The sequence below is a fragment of the Manacus candei genome, unplaced genomic scaffold (assembly GCF_025592945.1).
Source record: "Manacus candei isolate 608988 ecotype Guabito, Panama unplaced genomic scaffold, ASM2559294v1 h1tg000024l, whole genome shotgun sequence".
In the NCBI taxonomy this organism is placed as follows: domain Eukaryota; kingdom Metazoa; phylum Chordata; class Aves; order Passeriformes; family Pipridae; genus Manacus; species Manacus candei.
The window spans coordinates 743,431-764,886 of NW_026138072.1; the positions used below are offsets into that span (position 1 = coordinate 743,431).

Genomic DNA, 21,456 nt, shown 5'->3' on the forward strand with positions numbered 1-21,456 from the left:
GCTGACAAACTACAGCTACAGGTTCAAGAACTGGCAAACGCTAGAAGAGTGGACAGTTTATATACAAGTGTGCCACAAACCTAAGGAAACACAGGCCACATGGTGATGTTCCCACAGCATAGTTACCAGGCTGATTATGTCCTAGCTGGATACCCGTCTAGGTTCCAAAAACAGCATCAGCACCCCAGCAAGGAACTAAGAAACAGTCATGTGGAGCACAATAAAACATAATGTGATGAAATCTCAGCATAATTTAAAACGAGATTTTTAAGGCTATGACTGTTATTTGACATCTTCCAGTATCAGCTTTCTAAAGTTGGATTGTTGGTTTTCCCTGGTAATCTGAGATGAACTCTATATTACCTGGAGCTGGAGATATTTATAGACAGATTTAGGGTCTAATCTAAGCAGTATTTAAAAGGATTCAGCATCAAAATTTAAAGTCAGTTTCACAGTTGTTTCACTGACTGCATCGAATCAAACTGACACGCAAGATTCACACTAATACAATGAGAATTAAGAGTAAGGTACATAATGTCAATTATTCACACAGTCTCAAACTGGACGTTGCTGCAGCAGCAACCTCCATGCAAAAGCCATGACAAGTCTTCTGTTATAAAGTTTTCCATAAAAGTTTGTGAACTTCTGTGTTATAACAGTCTGAGTAGTGAGTTTGTTCTGTGCTTTACAGAAACTATTCCATATCTCCTACATTCATATGTTTTTTATATAAAACACAGAACCTGAAAAGGCAGAAGACATGAAGTATATTGGCAAAAAACAAAAAAATTTGCTACAAACACTCCTTACGTCAAGCATAAGCGCTATTTAGTGTTAAAATAAAAAAAAAAAGTTGGTTGGAAGTCTCATTTTTCAGGCATAACAGGTGTTAACTGCAAGCAGATTGATGTTGCATATTTTCTTAACGCTACATTGCTGTCAGTAAACATCGTGGCTTAATCGCTCTGACTCACAAAAAATAAAGTATCCTATAAACTTAATTTCAAATTTTCCAACTGTTTCTGGAAGAACAAGAAAAAAATTAACAGCTGGGGGTGCAGTGTCCGAGAGCTGACAAGCCGATGGATACTCACTCTGCAGTACCAGATGCTCAGCTGAGATGGGGATAAAACTGCGAAGAAAGCTCTCTGGGGATCCGTCTGGATGTGAAGCGGTCGCTCCAGAGTCTCCAGAGGACACAGCAGCCTCTTGGGCCAGCCGCTGAGGAAATACATGACTGTGGATCTCCCTGTGCCCGAGGCGCGGGCGCTCAGCCTGCTCTATCCTAGGCGGGGGGCAGTGGGGACATCAGCCGAGGGAGAGGCGCAGGCTCGGCGGCCGATCGCGCATAATCACGGGCACAGGACGGGACGGCCGGAGACGCGGGCCGAGGCCTGCCCGGCGCTGGGGCCGCCGGTGCCGGGGCGGGGGTGAGTGCGGGTTGGCGCGAGGGCCGGGCGGGCCTGCGGGAGGCGGCGCGGGGGGGCCGGGCCAGTCGGTCACTGCTCCGAGCGGGCGCCGCGGCGCTGCGGCGGCGGCAGCGGCGGCTCCGCCCTCCCACGGGTGCCTCGCCCGCCCGCGCTCCGCGTCGGTGTCGTCGCCGAGAGCCCCGCCGCCATGTCCTACCGCTCCCCCTCCTCCTCTTCCTCTTGCCGCTTCTCCCCCCCGTTCCCCCGTTCCAGGCCCCGGGCGGCGACGCGGGGCGGGCGGGGCCGGGGCGGGGCCGCGCCGCGCGGAAGTGACGCCAGAGGCGTGCGCGTCACTGCTCCGGGCGGAAAAGGCGCGCCCGGCGTCGGGGGCGCGGGGAGGGCGTGCGCAGGAGGGGCGGGGGAACGGGGAACTGGGCTGAAGCGGGAGAGAAGGGAGAGGGGGCAGACGGAAAAGGAGCGGGGAGAGAGGGAAAAAGAGCGGAAGGAAGAGGTGCGGGGCGACAGGGGAGTTGGTGTAGAGGGAAGGGGAGCCGGGGGAGACGGAAGCGGAGGGGAGAGGGAAGCGGAGCGGGGGGTGACAGGACAAGGGGAATAGATTCCAGGAGAGAACAGGTTCAGAGTAGCTATAAAGGAGGAAGTTCTCTGCTGTGAGGGTGGTGAGGCACAGGCTGCCCAGAGAAGTTGTGGATCTGCGTCCCTGGAAGTGTTTAAGGCCAGGCTGGATGGGGCTCTGACCAGCCTAGTCTAGTGGAAGGTGTCTCTGCTCATGGCAGGGGGGTTGAAACGAGATGATCTGTAATGTCCTTTCCAAGCCATGCCATTCCGTGACTCTGCGATGAATTCTGTGTGGGGTGAGCTGTGTCGGGGGCAGGGTGAGCACAGGGCACGGTTGCTCATGCAGTCTGTACCTGGCCTTCGGCGTCTGCCAGGGGCAGGCACAGACGTTTCTCCCAAGTGATGACTTGGATCAGTGTTCCACACTGGGTTATTTTTATCCAAGGTCTGTTACTTAATCTTGTTTCCATGATTGCCCACATGCTTTTATTTGCACGTTACGGAGAGAGTAGGAGCATGTGGTGTGAAGGATGACAAGTAGAAATAGAAACTAAAGCTACAGCTTTAGAGATAGTGAATGAAGCTAGTTGGTATCTCTCTTGGCAAATAAAAAGAAATGGAAGAGAACTAAAGGTAAGATCTCTACGGTGTTGCAAGGGCAGTGCTTGTGTTACAAAGAAATAGCTATTGCTAGAAACAAGCAGAAAAGTTTTGTGAACCAGTCCCCCGGCACTGCCTGTTAGAGGAGTTCCTTCGGACTGAGCTATCTGTACAGAGGTCTCACTTCATGCAAATTATCCAGTGCCCTTCAAAGAACACGGCCTGTCCCCACTCCTAAGATCTGCTTTGTCCTAACAGCTTTCTGGTAATATATTGTTCTTACCATATGAATACTGTGTCCCAGCTGAAATATTTTTATCTGAACACTAAAAGAGAATCTATATCTATTAGAATCCATATCCATATCTGTTAGAATCCAGACAAAACCATAATAGACCTTGGAAAAAATATAGTAAAGGAACAAAACACCAAGATATTTCATATTTTATGCTTTTAACTGGGCAACTTGAAAATGTCCTACCATCAAATTCCCCGCTCTCAGATATGTGCCAACTAATGCTTCTTCTACAAACATCCTCCTTGCTATAGTCTTTTCCCTGAATGCTTTTTGACAGGTAGCCTGCTAAATTAGGAAATGGAAATTATATTAGAAGTGTGGCATCATTTCATTTTATTGATTCCCCCTCTATTCCTCAGATTATTAAACAAATGGCACAAAATACATCCTGAAGAATATTTACAACTTCAGAATCATCCTTCTTTTGGATTAATTGCATTTTGCCAAGTTCATCTTACTTCATGAAAGTACAGAAAAATTTGTCAAAGAAAATCCATGAAGGAATTAGTAAGGGACCTGCATGCCTTTCATACTTTGTAGCTTCCTTAGTTAATGCTGCTGCATCCTAATATGTTCATTCAAGTCATGTTGTTGGTGCATGCAGATCAATGCCAAGTTGTGTGCTGGGAGCAGTGTTAATGAGGGAAACAAGTACCGCTCTTAATAGCAACTGGATTGTAGAATTTTGTTATAAAAGTGGAGACTGGAGCCCTTGTAAGTTTTGGATTGCTGATATTGTTCTTTTCTCCGTGGAAAGGCATGAGGCACATATTTGAAATTAAAAATAATGATGGTAGCAGCGTGTCATTAAAAGTATGACTATCGAAACCCACACATCAATAATACAAATGCAATCTAAACTGTGTGATATTTTTGATACATTTTTGTAGGCTAGATCAAAAATACATGCCTAGAATGGTAATGTGGTAATAATAGACTTTTTCTAATAATGGGCTGTTTGTACTTGACTACAAAAGCATATTTCTCAGTGTTGTGGTATGGGAATGTAACTCATAATGCCTTGAGACACAAAAGTTGTGTAGAAATAAAATGCGTACAGTGGACCAAGCTCAGAATTTCTTGAACAGATCTGGCAGTGGCTACCAAGGCACAATTACAGGATATAGCAGCAAGATTATGATAACAAAGCTCAAGAGAATTGTGAAAGCCCTTTATGCACAAAGGTCCACTTGTCAGTTGTCATCAGGTTCACCTAGTTGAAGATAAGACTTGCTTGCAGCTGCCTATTCAGTGACAGTCACGTTGTTTTGGAAACTGCGCTCTTGAGTTAGCTGTGTCCTGGAAAGGAAGAGCTCATGCAGAGCTGTGGGAACATCCAGGGACATTGAAATGTCATAAACCTAAATACATAAGTCCTGATGTTACCAGGATAGTGAAAGGAAGGAGACACTGCTGGTGGCAAAAGTAGATTGAGAATGAAAATGTTGGATGAGAGTAGCTATTCTGTGTAGTTGCCACTGTTAAGAGTCCTGGTGTTGATGTGCAGCTATTGCCATGAGCTGTCATTTAGATTCTGCAGCTACTTCTCACGTAATGTTATATCTGCAGCTGTTCCATGAGCAATGATGGAGAGTCAGTCCTTGCATGTTAAATTTAAAAAAAACAATGACCTCTCCCCCCACTATTGTCACTACCAGCAACATAGCTCAAAGTAAAAACACCGTGGGCAGTGTCATGAAGTTTTTGCCATGCTGCTTACAGACGCAGGCATGGTGTCATATAAACCCAGAAAGGGTGTGACAGTTCGTAAGCACATCTGTTTTGTGCATTAAAATGTCTTTATTTAAAGTTATCTTCATTTCTTAAAACTGGTCATGGAACAAATGTGTCCTTTACCTTGCAGATTTTTGCTGATGAAGTGTGAAGATTGCATTAGTCTGTTATTTAAACTGCACATTTTATCATTTTAGTCATCCTTTGACCCACCAAAATGGACTTTTACACTGAGAACAGTTCCATATAAACAGGACAAGGTAGGCAAATACTCAACTCATTTTCCCACAGACGACCTACAGAGGTTATCTCAGAGGGTGAATTATAATGTTTGTTAGCATCCTTAAAGATGAAATGTAAACCAGTATCGAAATAATAATATTAGAAATTAAAAAAAAGAACCAAATAAAAGGGAAATGATTCCTTATAACACAATAGGAAAATCTTATGTTTTTTAAAAATAAAAAAACCAAAACAATGGGTTAAATGCCAAGACTAGTCAGCTGCAATTAATAAAGAGAAAAGTCACTCTGATTTTTTCAAACATTTTCTGAATTCAGCCAAGTAAGATGGAAGGAGTAGAAGGAGTACTCCTGTGAAAGAGACTGTTTAGGAAGAAGGGGAAGAACAGTTTATTCTGTTGGTACTGCAAAATCAAACTCAGCAGTTTGTGCTTAGATACGGTAGATGACCTGAAGTACTGGGACAAAAACAATAATTCTGGAATAGAGTACAGTACAGTTCTTAATCCTAATGTTTATATTTCTGTTGATTTTTAAAAATTATTTTGTATACCCGGCTACATTTAAATACAGTAAAAAGCTAAAGATAAATTCCACCTGATTTTTCTAGGAACCATTCACTCACAAGAGGTCACAAATTTATTTGGCAACATTATTTACCATTTGATAACTTATAAGGCAATGCAATTAATAATTACTGACTTCAGATAATTCTCTAATAACATGTAAATACTCACCATCCATTTTATAGTCTATTGTCCATTTCACACAAGTCACGCAGTACTCTCTTAGTTTCTCACAGAACCATATCTATAACTAACCAGCAGTATAATTCAGTACTGTTAGAACCCAGTTTCCTACGTTTTTCAGCAGTGTTTTGCAATAATGTTTCTGGGGGTTTTTTTCAATGAATGAACCAAACAACTGACACCTTTTCATTCTAAATTTTTGAAAGGTATCTGCTATTCAAAAGTGGCTTTTCCCAGGTGTTCAAGAACCTAAACCTGAAATTTGCAAGTAAATTTACTAGTGAATTTTAGAGTGAAAATATGTGTGGATACAGATACTACAATAAAGTTGCAGTTGTGGTTTAGGTAGATTAGAAATCAAATAAATTTGGGCCCAAAATACTTTGTTTTGTTTGTTTATCTCTGAGAAAATAGAAAAGGAAATCACAGCAGAGCTCTTTCCATGCATTAACAGTCATACATAATATATAAAGCCAGACAAAAAGGGAAAAAATATTTCACAATTCTGAAAGCAACCTGTAACATTTAGTGGATTAATCGTTGTCAGTGTCAATAAAGATATGTTTAACATAGTTAGCACAACATTTGCAGAAGATCTGAGTTCTTGGGATTATACAGCCCTGAGGACTTCAGTTTGGTTTTCATAACTGCTATGAGTTCGGTAGGGTGGTTTTTTAAAACATCCTCTACATCAGTGAAAATATCCTTAGAAATTCAGTCTGTTCTTTCAGACTTTATTATTTGGGTTTCACTGACTGGTGAATATGCTTGTAGTTTCATGAATACCTTACCACTGAAGTATTTGCTTTGTGCACACAATTACTTTGCCAAAAGCCATTGTGGTTTCTGAATATGTCTGGAGAACTGCATTCCTTGACGGTCTTTGATATCTGATACTAGGAACTGAAACATCCCGAATCACCAATCATTTTTAATGTCTTGGCTTTTGGAAACAAGTTTATTCTTGTGGGCTTTCCAAGCAGAAAAAAAAGCATTGTAGAAGGAGCTAACTGACTCTGGTATGCATTTTCTAACATAATTTTCAGTATAAACCAGTGCTTTATTCACGGTGAACAAACTGACCAAAGAACCGTGTGAGCTGCCTTATGTGGAAGAAAATTAATGAAGCGTTTTTGGGGTGATGACTGCACATTTTTACCAGGTAACACAACCTATGTAAAGTACAGGGTACATGGTACAATTAGAGTATATTAGATGGATATGGGAGTTGCGGACAAAAGACTTGAAGAGATAGGAGCTCTTGTGTATGGAAGCATTGGTAGGTGGGGTGACCTAGATTTATCATATGTTATGCACTTAAAGTATTCATTTTATTAGGTGTTTCTGGAATTTTGTGAACATCTGCTTTACTATATAATCTGAAACTAACAAAAGCACACTTGAATTATATTGCTATACATACTATAACTGTACATGTTATCCTTAACACTTGTGTTATACAGTGTCAAGTCCTCCGTTGAATTTGAATGTTTTCAGTCTGAAGATGAGCAGTAAAGGACAACATAGATGTCAGAGACAGGAGTCTGGTCTGGTAGGCTGTTGAACATCATCTGCAGCATGGGACTACAGTCTATATCCAAGAAGCAGGGTCCTTTCTTACAGGTGGCAAGATGCAAAACACATTTTCCAGTATCTTCTTGAGCAGATATAGGGAACAAAGTAAAATCAAAGAAGAAAACACTGGGATTTTCTTATATAATATTAGTGGATATTAACCTTATGTTGTCTTCTGTGTCTCTTCGTTGTAGGCACTTGTTTGGACTGAGATGCATATTAAATAACCTCTGACAATGCGTTAAGATAGTGATAGCGTTTAGCAGTGCCCTCTGCAGGCTTTTATTTGGTAAGCAGAGAAAGCTGTAGCAACTCTGCTCTGTTTTGATTATATGTTTATACTGGTTGAGCTGGTTCTTTTTATGTATTTTGCTAGCAGAGTACCATCTGAACTTTGGAATTTTGTTCCCAAGCTGCTTGGAAAAAAACACAGAGTGCTGTAAGTGATCCACTAAGTGCTACAGAAATTACCCGCTTGTTTCAAGAGCCTAGTTTCTTATCAGTTTGTGTGTTACAACCATACAGCATCCTGGGCAACAGGAATTCAAGTTCCCATCTCTCTTCCCCCTAGGAACTTATTTCTGTCTGTACTGACCTGGCTGTGTGAAATGGGTGATCAATTCAGCTTTCAGTCCTTTGTGATCAGTGACTACACTGAAAAAAAAAATCAGCTTTATTTTAAGGGCCTTTTGTCACAATCAGCCAAGCTGTTACTGAGTCAGAGCCATCCAAACATCCCTAAAATACAGTTGAAAGTACAGTTGAAACTGTCACTGTCAGAAGAGGCATCATATTTTGAGCTGTTTCCTGTTGAAGTCCAGTGTTAAAGAAATTATTTTCAAATTCTGCCTTTTTTACCTATTTGTTAATGATCTGTATGTTGCGGCTAAAAAATACCTTCTAGTTGCAGGACAGAACTTGGAAATAATTTCTGTCTTGGTAAATTACATGAAAATCAATTGCTCATCTCAAATCATCATTGATTAAATGGTAACCATTTCAGTACAAGAATACATCACAATAAAGTAGAGCGTTTTCATTACTGTATTTATGAGTAAATTGCTGTCATTCATGTCTGTGCCCTGCACACCAAAGAAAATATGTTTTCCAATTATGAGGCTCAGAAATATGAGGACAGTTATATGCCAAGAGTTCTGTCTTCTAATCTGAGACCATAGAGTGACATCTTTGTGGTCTCTGGGATGTCATCAAAGTCTTTGTTGTTAAAATCTTACTAAGATCTTACTGTTATGTGTGTAAATTAAAATTTAAAGAGACGGATTTGAACTTTTTTTGTCAAGCAGAAGCTTGTACTTACTGAGCTGAAGAGGAAAAAGATGCAATGTCAGGACTAGCTGCTAATATACATACAAAAAAAAGTATGAATACTGTCAGTTATATTCTTAGATGGACCTGACAAATATTGAATAACAGAAAAATAAACCCATTCAAGAAAAATGCATTTGAAAAATTATAGAAAGTTGGTTTACTTTATCCACATTTAGAAAAATATCTAGGTATTCTGTGGCCTGTTCAGAGGTTTGATGTTTCTAAATTAACACTATGTGGAGCTATAGAGCTTGTTCTTCGGGAGATTTAAATTAGATAGCATCAAAACAGCAAAATTAAAGGGGAAATGCTGTATGAACTTCTGCTTTTAGGCTACACTGCAACAGTCACAGTTTTTCAGCCACTGAACCATGCCAACTTTTCAGCAGATCCTTGACAGAGTTAAATAGACATTTTCCTAAATGTAATCAAAGCTCTTGTGTTCCATTAATAAGAAAAATAAAAGTATTTCAGCTTTTGTAGATTACAGCCACAAAACTACTGAGTGGGAAGAAAACAGGTTGGAATGCTGACAGAACAAAATACATTTCTGTACACCAAGGCTTACTTGTTTTGGTAAGCATGCTATGTGTCATTGGATGTCAGTTTTTCAGCTTGGATACTGTTTTATGACTTGGCTTAATACTTATAGTAAATAAATAAGGACATGCTGTGGCAGAAATGTTTCCATTACTCATCTTTTTGGAATGATATGATGAAACATAGCACCAAACAGTCTTAAACAATCCTGGGAAACAGGTCTCAGAGTGACTGTCTTACAGTCTCATTAAGAATAATTACTAGATTTTATTAAGAATACTACAATTCCATATTAAGAGTTATTTTTCTGCTTTACTTATGTAGGTCAATGAAAATTGCTGGCCAATGCTGAATATACTGAAATAATCTCTGTGATGGGAAATGCACATACATTATGGAGCACAGATGCAGAAAGATATTTAGTCAGAAGGCTCTGGTTTAGCAAGCACATGCTTAATTGCCTCAGTGACCCACATCAGTTTCAGTTATACTTTTAGTTTCCATACTATACAGATAAGAGGTTCTTATTCACACACTAAAAATTAATGAAGCATGCTTTTAATGTACTCCAAAACCACAGCTACAATACCAGCTCTTAAACACTTTTTTAATCATTGATGTTTTGCCATAACAAATGCCAACTCAATATTACTTTACTGATAATAAGAAGAACATTAATTTATTAGTAAATTCTTGTCACTTGAACATGGTGGGCTGTTCTCACCCTTTCACATCAAAAAGGCACCAAGGGCAACAAGAATGACCAAAAGCCTCAGGATTGCAGGTTGCTGAGTAGGATCTGACCAAGGGTTAAATTTGTGTACAAGGATGTGAAAAGTTATTGTACATGACCTGAAAAGGACTGCAAATGTGAATGTATCTTTAAGATACGTGAGTGAGAGCATGCCTATGTTCCACTATTCAAGACTGATCAACAAGAAAAGAGGAACTGAATCAGGCCACCTCTGTGTCCATGCACTTGTATGAGTGCAGTTTGTGTTTGGTGGCAGACACAGAAGGAAGAGATGAGGGTGCAACAGTGCGAAATCACTGTCCCTTCCATTAAAAGACCAGTGAAGCTTGCATTTGGATAGGTACTGAATAAACTTATTAGTTTATTCTATCTAAAATAGAAGAAAGTCAGTGTGTCCACTTCTTGAATAGGTTGTTAAGGTGCAGACACATGTTTTCTCACCATTTTATGATTTTTTCCAAAATGAGTTCATCAGCCGGTATGATTGTTACTTGAGGAGTGGGAAGGCTGTGGGATGTGGTCTGTCTGGACTTCAGCAAAGCCTTTGGCACCATCTCCCACAGCATACCCCTGAAAAAGCTGGCAGCCCACAGCTTGGACAAGGGCACTCTCTGCTGGGTTAGGAACTGGCTGGAGGGCTGGGCCCAGAGAGTAGTGGGGAATGGTGCTGCATCCAGTTGGCCTGGTGTTGGGCCTAGTTCTATTTAATATCTTTATTGGCAATTTAGATGAGGGGATTGAGTGTACCATTAGCAAATTTGCAGATGACACCAAGTTGGGGGGAAGTATTGATCTGCTGGAAGGCAGGAGGGTTCTTCAGTGGGACCTGGACAAGCTGGAGAGATGATCTGATTCCAACAGGATGAGGTTCAACAAGGCCAGGTGCCGGGTCCTGCACTTTGGCCACAACAACCCCCTGCAGCGCTACAGGCTGGGGACAGAGTGGCTGGAGAGCAGCCAGGCAGAGAGGGACCTGGGAGTTTGGATTCACAGGAAGCTGAACATGAGCCAGCAGTGTGCCCAGGTGGCCAAGAAGGCCAATGGCATCCTGGCCTGGATCAGGAAAAGTGTGGCCAGCAGGACCAGGGAAGTGATTCTTGCCCTCTACTCAGCGCTGTGAGGCCACACCTGGAGTGCTGTGTCCAGTTCTGGGCCCCTCAATTCAGGAAGGATATTGAGGTGCTGGAGCAGGTCCAGAGAAGAGCAACAAGGCTGGTGAAGGGACTGGAGCACAAGTCCTATGAGGAGAGGCTGAGGGAGCTGGGGTTGTTCAGCCTGGAGAAGAGGAGGCTCAGGGGAGACCTCATCACTCTACAACTCCCTGAAAGGAGGTTGTAGCCAGGTGGACATTGGACTCTTCTCCCAGGCAACAGCAGTAGGACAAGAGGGCACAGTCTTAAGCTCTGCCAGGAGAGGTTTGGGTTGGATATTAGGAAGAACTGTTTTACAGAGAGGATAATCAGCCATTGGAATGGGCTGCCCAGGGAGGTGGTGGATTCACTGTCCCTGGAGGTTTTTAAGATGAGACTGGATGTGGCACTTAGTGCCATGGTCTAGTAACCACAGAGGTTTTGGATCAGGGGTTGCACTTGAGGATCTCAGAGGTCTTTTCCAACCCAATTGATTCTTTGATTCTATGATTAAAAATCATAATGCCTAGAATCAAAATCACTGTCATTTCTGTATCACCTCCATTTGGGATTCATAATACATTAGTCCACAAGCAGTCCTAATGTTAAATGAGGCAAAACTTTAATCCTTCAATCACAGTGTCCAATGATCCTCCTTCAGCTTTTACTCAGGCAACACTTTTCAAAATGCCATGTTTTTGTTCTTTGACGGAGTGTCCATTTTATCTCAAAACCTTGTATAAATAAAATTCTAATTAATCTCTGTTGACATTTTAAAAAGGAACCTTAGCAACTCACCAATTACAAATTAATTTTTTATAGATGGACTTGCAAAATTTTATTTTCTGTTTAGTTCCTCTGACAGACATTGGAGAGCTTATGGGAAGGCACACAGGCAAAACTGCCCTTGAAACCTTGCTATATCAGCTGGAATAAATTACCAGCTTTCAAGTCTTGTAAGCAAGCACAGCACATGCATAACTGAAGTCAGTAGAAAAATTAAGTGTATAGATCTAGTCCTTGCAACTCTTCAGTTTTGCAGCTTCTGTTGAACATAGAAACTTGTGGTAGCTCAGCACCCCTTAGGATTTAGCTGTATGTAAGCATGGGAAAACTGGGTATGCCATTGCTCAGCAAGTGCTGGAGAAAAGCTAAAGTTAAAAGAAGGGCTTTTCTTGAGTCATGTGGCATTCTTGGACTTGAGAGACTTTTATAGAGACCTTGAAGTACTGAGATTTCATCCCTCCTTCCTTCTATTCCTACTAAGAACTGAATTCTAAAATAACATATCTCTTGCTGAGGGAGCAAACTAAAATTCCTGTGTAAAAGGCAGAGTCCTATGCTGTGTTTTAAAGGTCTCAAGAGAAATTTCTAAATGTGACATGCATGTCTGAACTAAGGAGCTGAAAACTCGGCTTCTGCCAGTAGAATAAAAGAGGTGCAGAAATACAGGATTTTGCAGCAAGAACAGAACATCGTAATTTCAATATTAACAAACCAGGTGGAAACACATGGCAATCTGGTGTTTCAACATGTAAATGACATGTAAAATACAAGCCTCCCTCCTGTCAGTAGTAATCAAATGTACCTCTGTTATGCCTGTTTGACAAGGGCTGGGTATCATTAAAAATGTAAGAACACCAGAGCTAGATCCCAAGTTTGTCTTGCACAGTGGTACTCTGACTCAGCTAGTAGTAGTTATATAGGTAAAAATGTTAACAAATGTGTTGTCATTTAATTTTTGTTCTTTTTCCGTGGCTGTTGGCACATACTGCTCAAGAGAAATTTGAAATATGAAATATGCAGAGAAGGGTAGGGGGAGTGGAAAGGAACCAGACAGCAAATAGAACTGAAAACCATTAGTCTAGTGTACAAAGAAATATTTACTGATTTGCTATCAAATTCCTGCTTCAAGATCCCCATTGAAATCCTGTTGTGTTCTGAGACTCACAGTATGCCAGGACAGCAGTTAAATAACTGAATATTAGCACAATTTGCTTCTCTATGAAACTATTTTCATATGCTCAGGGCTGCTTAGTAAAATTTGTTTCAGATTTTTAGCAATCATTCCCTATTGGGATGGCGGGGATGGTGCAGGGAAGTATTGTAGTTACCATCTTTTTTTTTAATAGTACCTGCATTGTTCTTGCATTTTGCCATGGGTTGTTTTTTTGTTTTCTGGAGTTTTTTTTCCCTTCAGATGGTGATATCTTATTACAAGATCTTGTTTATAATCCTTCATTACCCTGCTTGGTAATAGTTCTTTCTGTAGTACCTGAGCTGATGATTTATTCAAATGAAAATCACTTGGCTCCATAGCATGATACCTTGTATAACACTATCTTTAAATTAAACGGCCTTGCCTGAGCATGATTGTTCAGTAAAGGCAGAACTACTGCAAGGAAAATCTCTAGCACTTGCTGTTGAATTATCAGCCCTACAGGTCTTCTGGTCTGCTGACTTGTGAGAAGCAGCACAATTGCAAAGGCATGCTATGTATCTGTCGGAAGCAGATGTCAAATGACATCTCCTTAGATTTAAGCAAGTTTGTTTTGAAAAAAAGAAAAGAGAATAGGTCATTAAAGCATGTAAGCATTCCTCCTAACTTGAGATAAGATCTGTGGGCAGCATTGTGGTCAGCTCAGCAGAGCTTAGCTGTAAGAGAAGCTGGGACAACTTCTGTTTCTGAATTAATGCTTTATGGAAGAACAGTTCATATAATTGGGTACAGGGATCAAGTCAGCTGTATTTCTGCTCAGAGTTTTCCAAATCTCTGCTGGGAGCTCAGACTGTTCTTTCCTATGGAAAAAAAAATTGTCTTGCTCTTCAATGAAGAGCAACTGGAAGTTAATTGACTTTTAATTTTTGTTAACAATTATATTTGAGTATGAATAAATACATTTGAGTGTCTGTGCTTCCCTGTTGCAAAAGACCCCCAAACCCTTTAATATAAAAAAATAGCTATGTGCAGGGCTGTGGTTAAATACTACTGTTAAAGCAGAAGGAACGTACTACAGGAGTGGCTGCTCTAAGAATAGGAGTCAAAAGAGACATCCTACTCTAGTACAAAGATGAGTGCTATTAAAACTAGTAATACTGAACACAGGATGTTCTGCAGAAGGCAACAGACTCCTCATTGTCAGGGAGCTACACATAACAGAGAGCTTTAGCTACCCTGGCCAGCTGTATTGGTGACCTCACCAACACACCCTCTGCCCAAGGGTCCAGTACCCCACCCAAGCCTTGCCTGAGCTGAGCTGTAGGTAGGTTTGTGCTCAGCCCTGTTCCCTGTCATCCTGACTTGCTATTTTTCCTCTCTGAACCAGGGGCCCATGCTGTAGAATTTCCTATCCCCAAGCCTGTGCCTAACTGGATCCCCTAGCTGGGTCTTGGGCCTGACTCATCACCTTGACTGGCAAATTGTGAGATTACATCACCAACCCTGGTCCTGCTTAAGCACCCTGGGATTGAGCCCTAATGGGGAGGACATGGTGATGAGGTTACCCTCTGCTCCTAGTTCTTAGCCCCTCATGGGGCAGCCCTGGTCTTGCAGCTCACTGATAGTTTACCTTGCAGGGATAGTAAAACTAGTCGTGTGAGGATTGTAGTGAAATTTCAGAGATGTGACTTTTGTTCCTTTGATGTCCTTCAGTCTGCTTTTATTAAGGTACATGTTTGCCTTCTCTATCAGTACATTTGGAAAACCTTTTGGCATTCTCAAATAGGAGACTGTGTTGATGCTTCACTAGCTTACAAACTAATTTGAGTTGCTTTCTCAGGAAATTCTCTGCTTCTTGAGAAATAGATCAAATGACAAATACTAAGATTCATTACAAAAAAGTGATTCCTTTCTTGAGTCTTCTTATGTGAACTCACACCCAGGATAGAAAACAGGGCCAGAATAGATTGCCTTATTCCTTCAGAAAACAGCCATCTGAGTTTTCAATGTAATTACTTTCTCTTTTTCAAGAACATAGTCAGCTATTTTGGTGCTGCTTTTACCTGCAAGTGTTTCCCAAGGTATAAGTTCAAATAAGCATAGTGCTGTGATGCTGGAGTGTATGGCTTGCTGTTTGGACAGACACTTTACGAAAGCAGTTAAGTACTTCCCTGCGTTCAAGTATATTTGCTGTAGTATAGTCTGCTGTACTTCAGAATGCTTCTGTAAATATGTCAAAACTGCTTATACAATACAGCTTGCAGCACTGAGATCTACAGTTACCAGGTTTTGAGGAAAACAAGCACAACTTTATCCTGTTGTCTCAACCTATCAAAAGCCCCTATCAAAAGCCAGAAGAAGAACCTCTCTTTTCCTAAAGAAAAGTGAATTTTTAGGAGGCAGTGTATCCTATTAAAACAGTAGTAAAAATAATAATTTGCCTTAAATCTACTGAAGTGGAAAAATTCAAATAATTACACTGAAAATACAAGCCAGTTTCCCTAGCTCATTCTGGTTTTGTTTCTCTTATCTCCCTGTGGCTTTTTGGATGTAATTAACAATTTAAAAACTTTCAGGGATGTTCATAGGCAGAAGGAGGCATTTAAACCAGGTTGTGTCACTTTTGCCCCCACAGATTGGCTAGCACAATTGCTTTTGTAGCTGGTCTTCACAGAGTGTATCTTAATGGCACAAAGCCCAGTTCTACAAAAAGCCACGCCATGTGCTTGCAAACTGCATGCACACACACATCAGCTGGTCAACGCCTGCAGAATCAGAGCCAGGGGCAAGGCAGTAACTAATAACCTGTACTCTGTATGAGTGCTCCCCCTGTCAGACAGCAGTGAAGCGAAAGGCTGGTGTGGAGCAAGCCTGAGCATCTACCTACACATGGAAATGATTTGTTCACAGTGGTCACCACACAGAGCTAAAGAACAATTTACCTTATCCTTATTTTTTATTTTATTTTTTCCTCCTGCTGTGAGGCTTCTGGTTTCTGAACCAGCAACAGGCCCCTTTACTAGAGCATTTACTTCATGACTCTGCAGGATAAGAACTGTTTTTCATGAGAAGTAAGGTTTCAACATACATGCACATGTTCTTGTTCTCCTAGGAAAACCCCAGATCTGAACAAGTGTCTGGCCAGTCTCCAAGGGCAAAACTTTTTTATTAACACAGATTATTTTTTTTTCGTTTATAGGCCTAACCAATAAGAGTGTCTGAGTAGGAGCTCAGTAGTGGATAACTGCAGCTTGTTTATTAGAAGGGGTTGAAAGAAAATTAATACAGGCAATGCTTAATGGTGGGAAATAACGTCTCAAAAGTTACAACCCAAGGAAAGTGTTGTACTCGCAGGTATAAATCTCAGGTTGTGTTAAAAAGGATTCCTATGATCTTTAAAACATGAGCACAGAATTGGAGGAGGTCTCATTATTACCATGCCCAGGACCCTCATGTCACAAGACTCAAGTCATAAAATCCCATTCACAAACTTATTGAGCTCTAGCTATAAATGTTTCGCTTTACCACTTTCACTGAAAAGCTTCTTCTGAGCCTCTCTACTCGGAAACACTCAAGAAGCCTAATCTTCACAGTACATTTACCACACAGCCACTTTATACCTTTGTTTCTATGTCACTATTGTTTTCTAAACAATTCCTTTCCATCCTGGTGGACTATTCCTTCAATAACCTATATGAGATAATTTGCTTAACAACAATCCTGTTTTCACTTGCAAACAGGCAGGCAAAATCCGAGGAGTACATTGAATATTGCAAAGGGCAGTGACTAAAAGAAAAACTTTGCAGGCTTGGAGACAGGAAGCTTAATTATCTGTTATGATTATGTCTTGAAATAACATATCAAGGAGCGAGTCATATGTGTAACCCAGAACTGGAGCTAAGTTATATATGCAGTTGTGCTGCTGTGACTGACAGGCTAGCTGTCATAGGCAGAATGGAAGTTTTGAGTAAGCTTTATCAGCTTCCATTGAATCATGAGGTACATAAAGGACCCACACTAAACTTTTTCTCAGAGAGGAGCCTTGGTTCAGCTGGATCCAGTTCTAGCCCCAGACTTAGTCAACACTTTAAATCTGAAGGATCATATAGATGTAATTGAGCCCTTATAAGACTTTGTCCTGCAGGATTAAGGATAGCAAACCAATTACATTTATAGAAATAAATATTTATTTAAATTTATGATTATAATGATAATGATTAGTCTAAAAGATCTTAATCAGAATTACTGACTACCCAGTTTGGCTATAAGTACTAGTATAGTGCCCTATTTATTGAAGCAATATTGAGGCAGTTATAATAAAGTTAGCAAAATAATTATTAAGTAGATATTGATGTTCCTCACCTATATCAATGACTGTGGAAACATCTCTTGTGCAGCCTAGAAGAGCAGCCTTGAGGGGTGTTCCCACTCAAGGGAGGAATCTTCACACACACTCTGAGAAAGGATATGTTAGAAGACCCTAACATTTAAAAGTGGGACTCAGCTTTTATGGGATAAAGCAATTAACAATCACTCATACATCTCCAGGCCAGCTGCGTCACCTCAGGAGCTTTAGATAAATTATCAGTAATATCAGTGGTTCCTTTATCGAGAACTTTGTCTTACCATTGCCAGTTTGTCAGGAAGCATTGCTGAGTCAGGCTGGTTTCGGCATTCTCCAGTATCAAAAATTGTGTGCCACCCCCTGCCCCCCTCCCCCACTTCCACCCATCACTGATGACTTTTGCAAATAGGGTATTGTTCAAGCTGGCTTGCCACCATTCTAGGCAGAGAATTCTGCTGCAGTACCTGAGGCATATCACTTAAAGAATGAAACTCAAAATATGCAGATCAACAAAAGATGCACGATGTATACCAAGACCCACCACAGAGTAGATGCATAGATTGATGACCTCTGACTTGAGAAAATCATTTGCCTTTTCTGCACGGGACTGTGATCCTGTCTGTCTAGTTGATTTTCTTGATCACTTCCTACAATTTTTTGTAGCTTTCCATATTTAAATCAAGAACCTTTTAGGTTCTGCCAATTAACAGTTCTCCTGTCAGGCCAAATGCACAAGTAAATCTTGATGTTTTAAGCTGTAATCAGTCACCTGGAAGCACTAGGGCTGTTAAATTATCTCAGCACACAGTTGGCTTCCAAAATAATGGTGTCTGCAGTATCAGAGTTTGGATAGGTCAGCAATGACTGATTGAGCAAAGTTGGCTCATGCCCTGAAATAGCTTTCACAGTATGTTTTAATCAAGGTGTCTTGACTAAAGCAAGAAAATGCTTCCCACCCTTGGACTTCTTCCACTTTTATCTCTCCAATGTGGGGTACAATCGTACAACTCAGCATTGTGGAAATCCTGGGAATACCTGACCCAACCAACTTCTTCCCACTGGGGGTGATCAGGGATCTGATCTTCTGTTCTCTTGCAGAAATTGTCATATGCATTTTTAGTGTTGGAAAACTGGACAGCTTTGTAAAGGTGAAGTTTGAGACTTGTTATAAAGAACCCAAACAATCCTTCATACATTCTAACATAGGGGCAATTAAAATGATGGAGCCAGTAGTCTCTTCTGAAGTTAAACTGTTAAATCTATGTTAACAGCAGAATGTATGGGAAGGCGGAAGTCATTCCCATTCACTATACATATACTAATCTTTATCCATCTCTGTGAAATTTCATGTAAATAAGCTTCACAGATAGGAATTCACCAGATTCATCTATAAATTTGCTGAATCAGATTCTGCTCCTGTCTTTGAGCATTTAACTCATCCACAATCAGGCTCTAATCTCTGATATCTTCCCCGATATCTCAGCCTACACTCTGTGGTTTACATTTTACTTCACAACTCTTTAGAAGCATAATGTATGTGCATGGCAAACATACAGAAAATCAAAGACTTTGCATGAAGGTCTAAATATGTTGCTTCTGCTCAATAAATTTACAGCTGTCTTGCTGCCTTAGTTCTCTGACCAGTCTGAGACAGATCTGTGGACTAGGATTGCAATATTTTGGGGATGTATAGAAACATCCCTTAGCAGTTCATAGCTTCTTATATGAACTGGGAAGTTCTTTGAGCTCACAATGCTTCTTCTGACTTTACTATTCTCACAAAAATTCTGTGTCCCTCTTGAAAAAAATTGTTGACCTTCTCCTGTTCCCTTTTCCCACCAACAGCTTCTGCTTTCTCAGTGATATTCTCAAGTTTATATGTCTATTCACTGATACCTAGGCTATTTGTTGTGTCAGGTTTGCATCGTTAAGACTGACAGTTATCTGTTTTACTTTTGAGAAGAGTGTGTTCATCATCTCACCTGAAAAAACGTTCCTTTCATACACAAAACTGTGTTGTCCAGTAGCACAGCAATCCTCTTGCTAGAAACCTTGTGATTAGAAGCTCAGATTTCTGACTAGATAGGTTCCCCACATCACCACAGAAAGCCCCATGTTCACCAGCTGATTCAGGTAATCATCTTGCCCCACTGCTTGAAAAACACATGTGTAAGGCATGAACTTAAACCCACCCTTCAAATTTCGACTGCCTTATTTCCTTATGTAAAGTGGTTTCTAATTCAGACTTTGCATGAAAGCCATTTCACTTCTCACTTGGAAAAGCCCATTAAGGAAAGATGTTTGTGAGTAAACAAACATTAGCTGCTGAAAAAATGGCAGTAAATGTAAAAGCCAAAAGTAAATACATCTGAATTCAATAATGTTTTTAAGTCAGCTTTTAACAATGTTTGCCCGGTGCTTTTACCTGTGTCAGCTACTCTTTACCAGATGGCTGCATATCAAACTTGAGTGAAATATTTTCAAGCGCTGGCTATAAAACAGAGTGTTAGAGCACCCTTGACAACTTGCTGAGGAAAACCATAGTATCTTGTTGAACCAGATGGCAGTCATTGATCTGGGACTTTACTTTCAGATCATATGTTCATCAGAGTATAAGAAAAGTCAGACAATTACAAAAGATGTGGACCAAAGGTCACTTTGGGTTAGAAGGGACTTCTGAGGTAACTGTTGATCCTCATCCCCACAGAAAAAAGACAAGTTCAAAGTTAGATCTCTTCCTGTAAGAATGAGTCTTTAGTGTACAGAAGTGGTTTGTAAAACCTTTCTCCATCACTCTTTTGAGAAGTAGATAATGCTTTTGGTGGCAAACAGCATATTTCTCTCATATGAAGGAAGAAAAGATGACTGCAGTATTTCTTGAGAAAGAATAGGGGTTTTTTGGCAATCCAAACATCTCAAGGGCATTTCCAACTGCTCCCAGTAAGCTATAGTCAGAATCAGCTAGTAGTTTTCTAGTGTGCAGACTTAAGTCTTGTAAGGCATTTCAACTGGATGTTAGAAATACCTCTTCCACATTGGTCTTTTTCCAGAGATATTAAGGTTCTTGATGTTAACTACTGCTTTTAGCCGTGTCTGTGCTAATGAGAATCAAGTAAATGGAGCAGGTTTAGGCTGTTGTTGGTGTGAAAGAGAACTTGGTACAATATAGCTAATCTTACTCTCTATGCTCCTAATCACAGACCAAGCTGCAACTCACAGCTACCAAAACAACTGTGGTTGTAGAAAAGCCAGAATAAACCTACTGCAAGCCCTTAAATCTCTGGTAAATAGCAGAGGGGAAGAATGAGCAGGAAGACTAGGATGCCAGTCACTCCTGTGCTAAAATGGCAAATACCTCACTCATAGTAAAGCAGGTCAGAGAATTGGAAAAGTAGTTTTTCCTTAGCCAGACCAGAAGAATTAAATACTTACAAACTACTTTTTCTCTGGTTGCTTGTGAAAAATGGTCATAATTAAAATTCAGTGAACTATGTTTTTGATGACTATAAACCACTGAGTAGATTTTTTGCACACTTTCATACAAACATTCCACCAAATTCAATTGAATCCATACTTTTTTTCAGGACACTATTGCTTATGACATTTGCCCAGTTGAGACAAATGTATGGAGATCAATAGAGAAGGTACATATCAGAAAAGATAACAGAAGCTTCCTATGCAATGTATCCGCTATGCCACTCTAAAATGACAGGTGAGAGTACAAGTAAGTTTTAAAGTCAAACCCTACAGATTATATTACATCTAAAAACACCTAATATTTTTATGGTCTAATAACATCAGCTCTTGACTTACTGTAAAGTTCAAAACTATGAAAAACAAAACAAAAACGCCAAAAAGCCCCAGTCAACCGATCAACCAAACAAAAACCCACCAAAACAACAACAAAACCCAAATGCTTCAAACATTTTGCAGGCAGTTTATGTCTATCTGAAAACTCTTGCTTCAGCTGTTTCAAGACAGCAGCTTGTAGAACAGTATGTGAAGCAGAAAGAACAGAGACTCATCGTATCACACACGTATCATGTGCTCAATGGTTTACAGTAAAAAACAAGTCAGGCATGAACTCATAGACACAGATAGACTGGCCAAGCTGCTGACAAGCTAACTTCCACATGATCAGATGTGACAGTCATCTTCATCAGCATCCAGCAAGAGCTGGTGAAAATAGAAACTCCTGAGCCAAGATACATTTCTGGGTGGTTTTATGGTTATTAC

General features: G+C 40.5%; 1 protein-coding gene and 1 long non-coding RNA gene across 8 annotated transcripts in view; one reads left to right on the plus strand and one right to left on the minus strand.

Annotated features, from left to right (window-relative positions):
• RIC1 (RIC1 homolog, RAB6A GEF complex partner 1) overlaps window positions 1-1,643 on the minus strand; it is a 47,702-nt gene extending 46,059 nt beyond the window's left edge. For 4 of the 5 annotated variants that reach the window (XM_051788228.1, XM_051788229.1, XM_051788230.1 and 1 more), the window contains exon 1: window positions 1,095-1,642. In XM_051788228.1, the coding sequence (XP_051644188.1) occupies window positions 1,095-1,235 (141 nt within the window). In that variant the 5' untranslated portion in view covers window positions 1,236-1,642. Of the gene's footprint in view, window positions 1-1,094 lie in introns of all 5 variants that reach the window. The other variant, XM_051788231.1, reaches the window with a different exon arrangement.
• A 61-nt stretch (window positions 1,644-1,704) lies between these two features.
• The window catches only part of LOC127471404 (uncharacterized), a 30,335-nt gene continuing 10,583 nt past the window's right edge, over window positions 1,705-21,456 (plus strand). The window contains exons 1-2 of one of the 3 annotated variants that reach the window (XR_007904644.1): window positions 1,705-2,618; window positions 4,748-4,877. This is a non-coding gene — a long non-coding RNA (uncharacterized LOC127471404). The remainder of the gene's footprint in view (window positions 2,619-4,747; window positions 4,878-21,456) is intronic. The other 2 variants (XR_007904642.1, XR_007904643.1) reach the window with 2 other exon arrangements.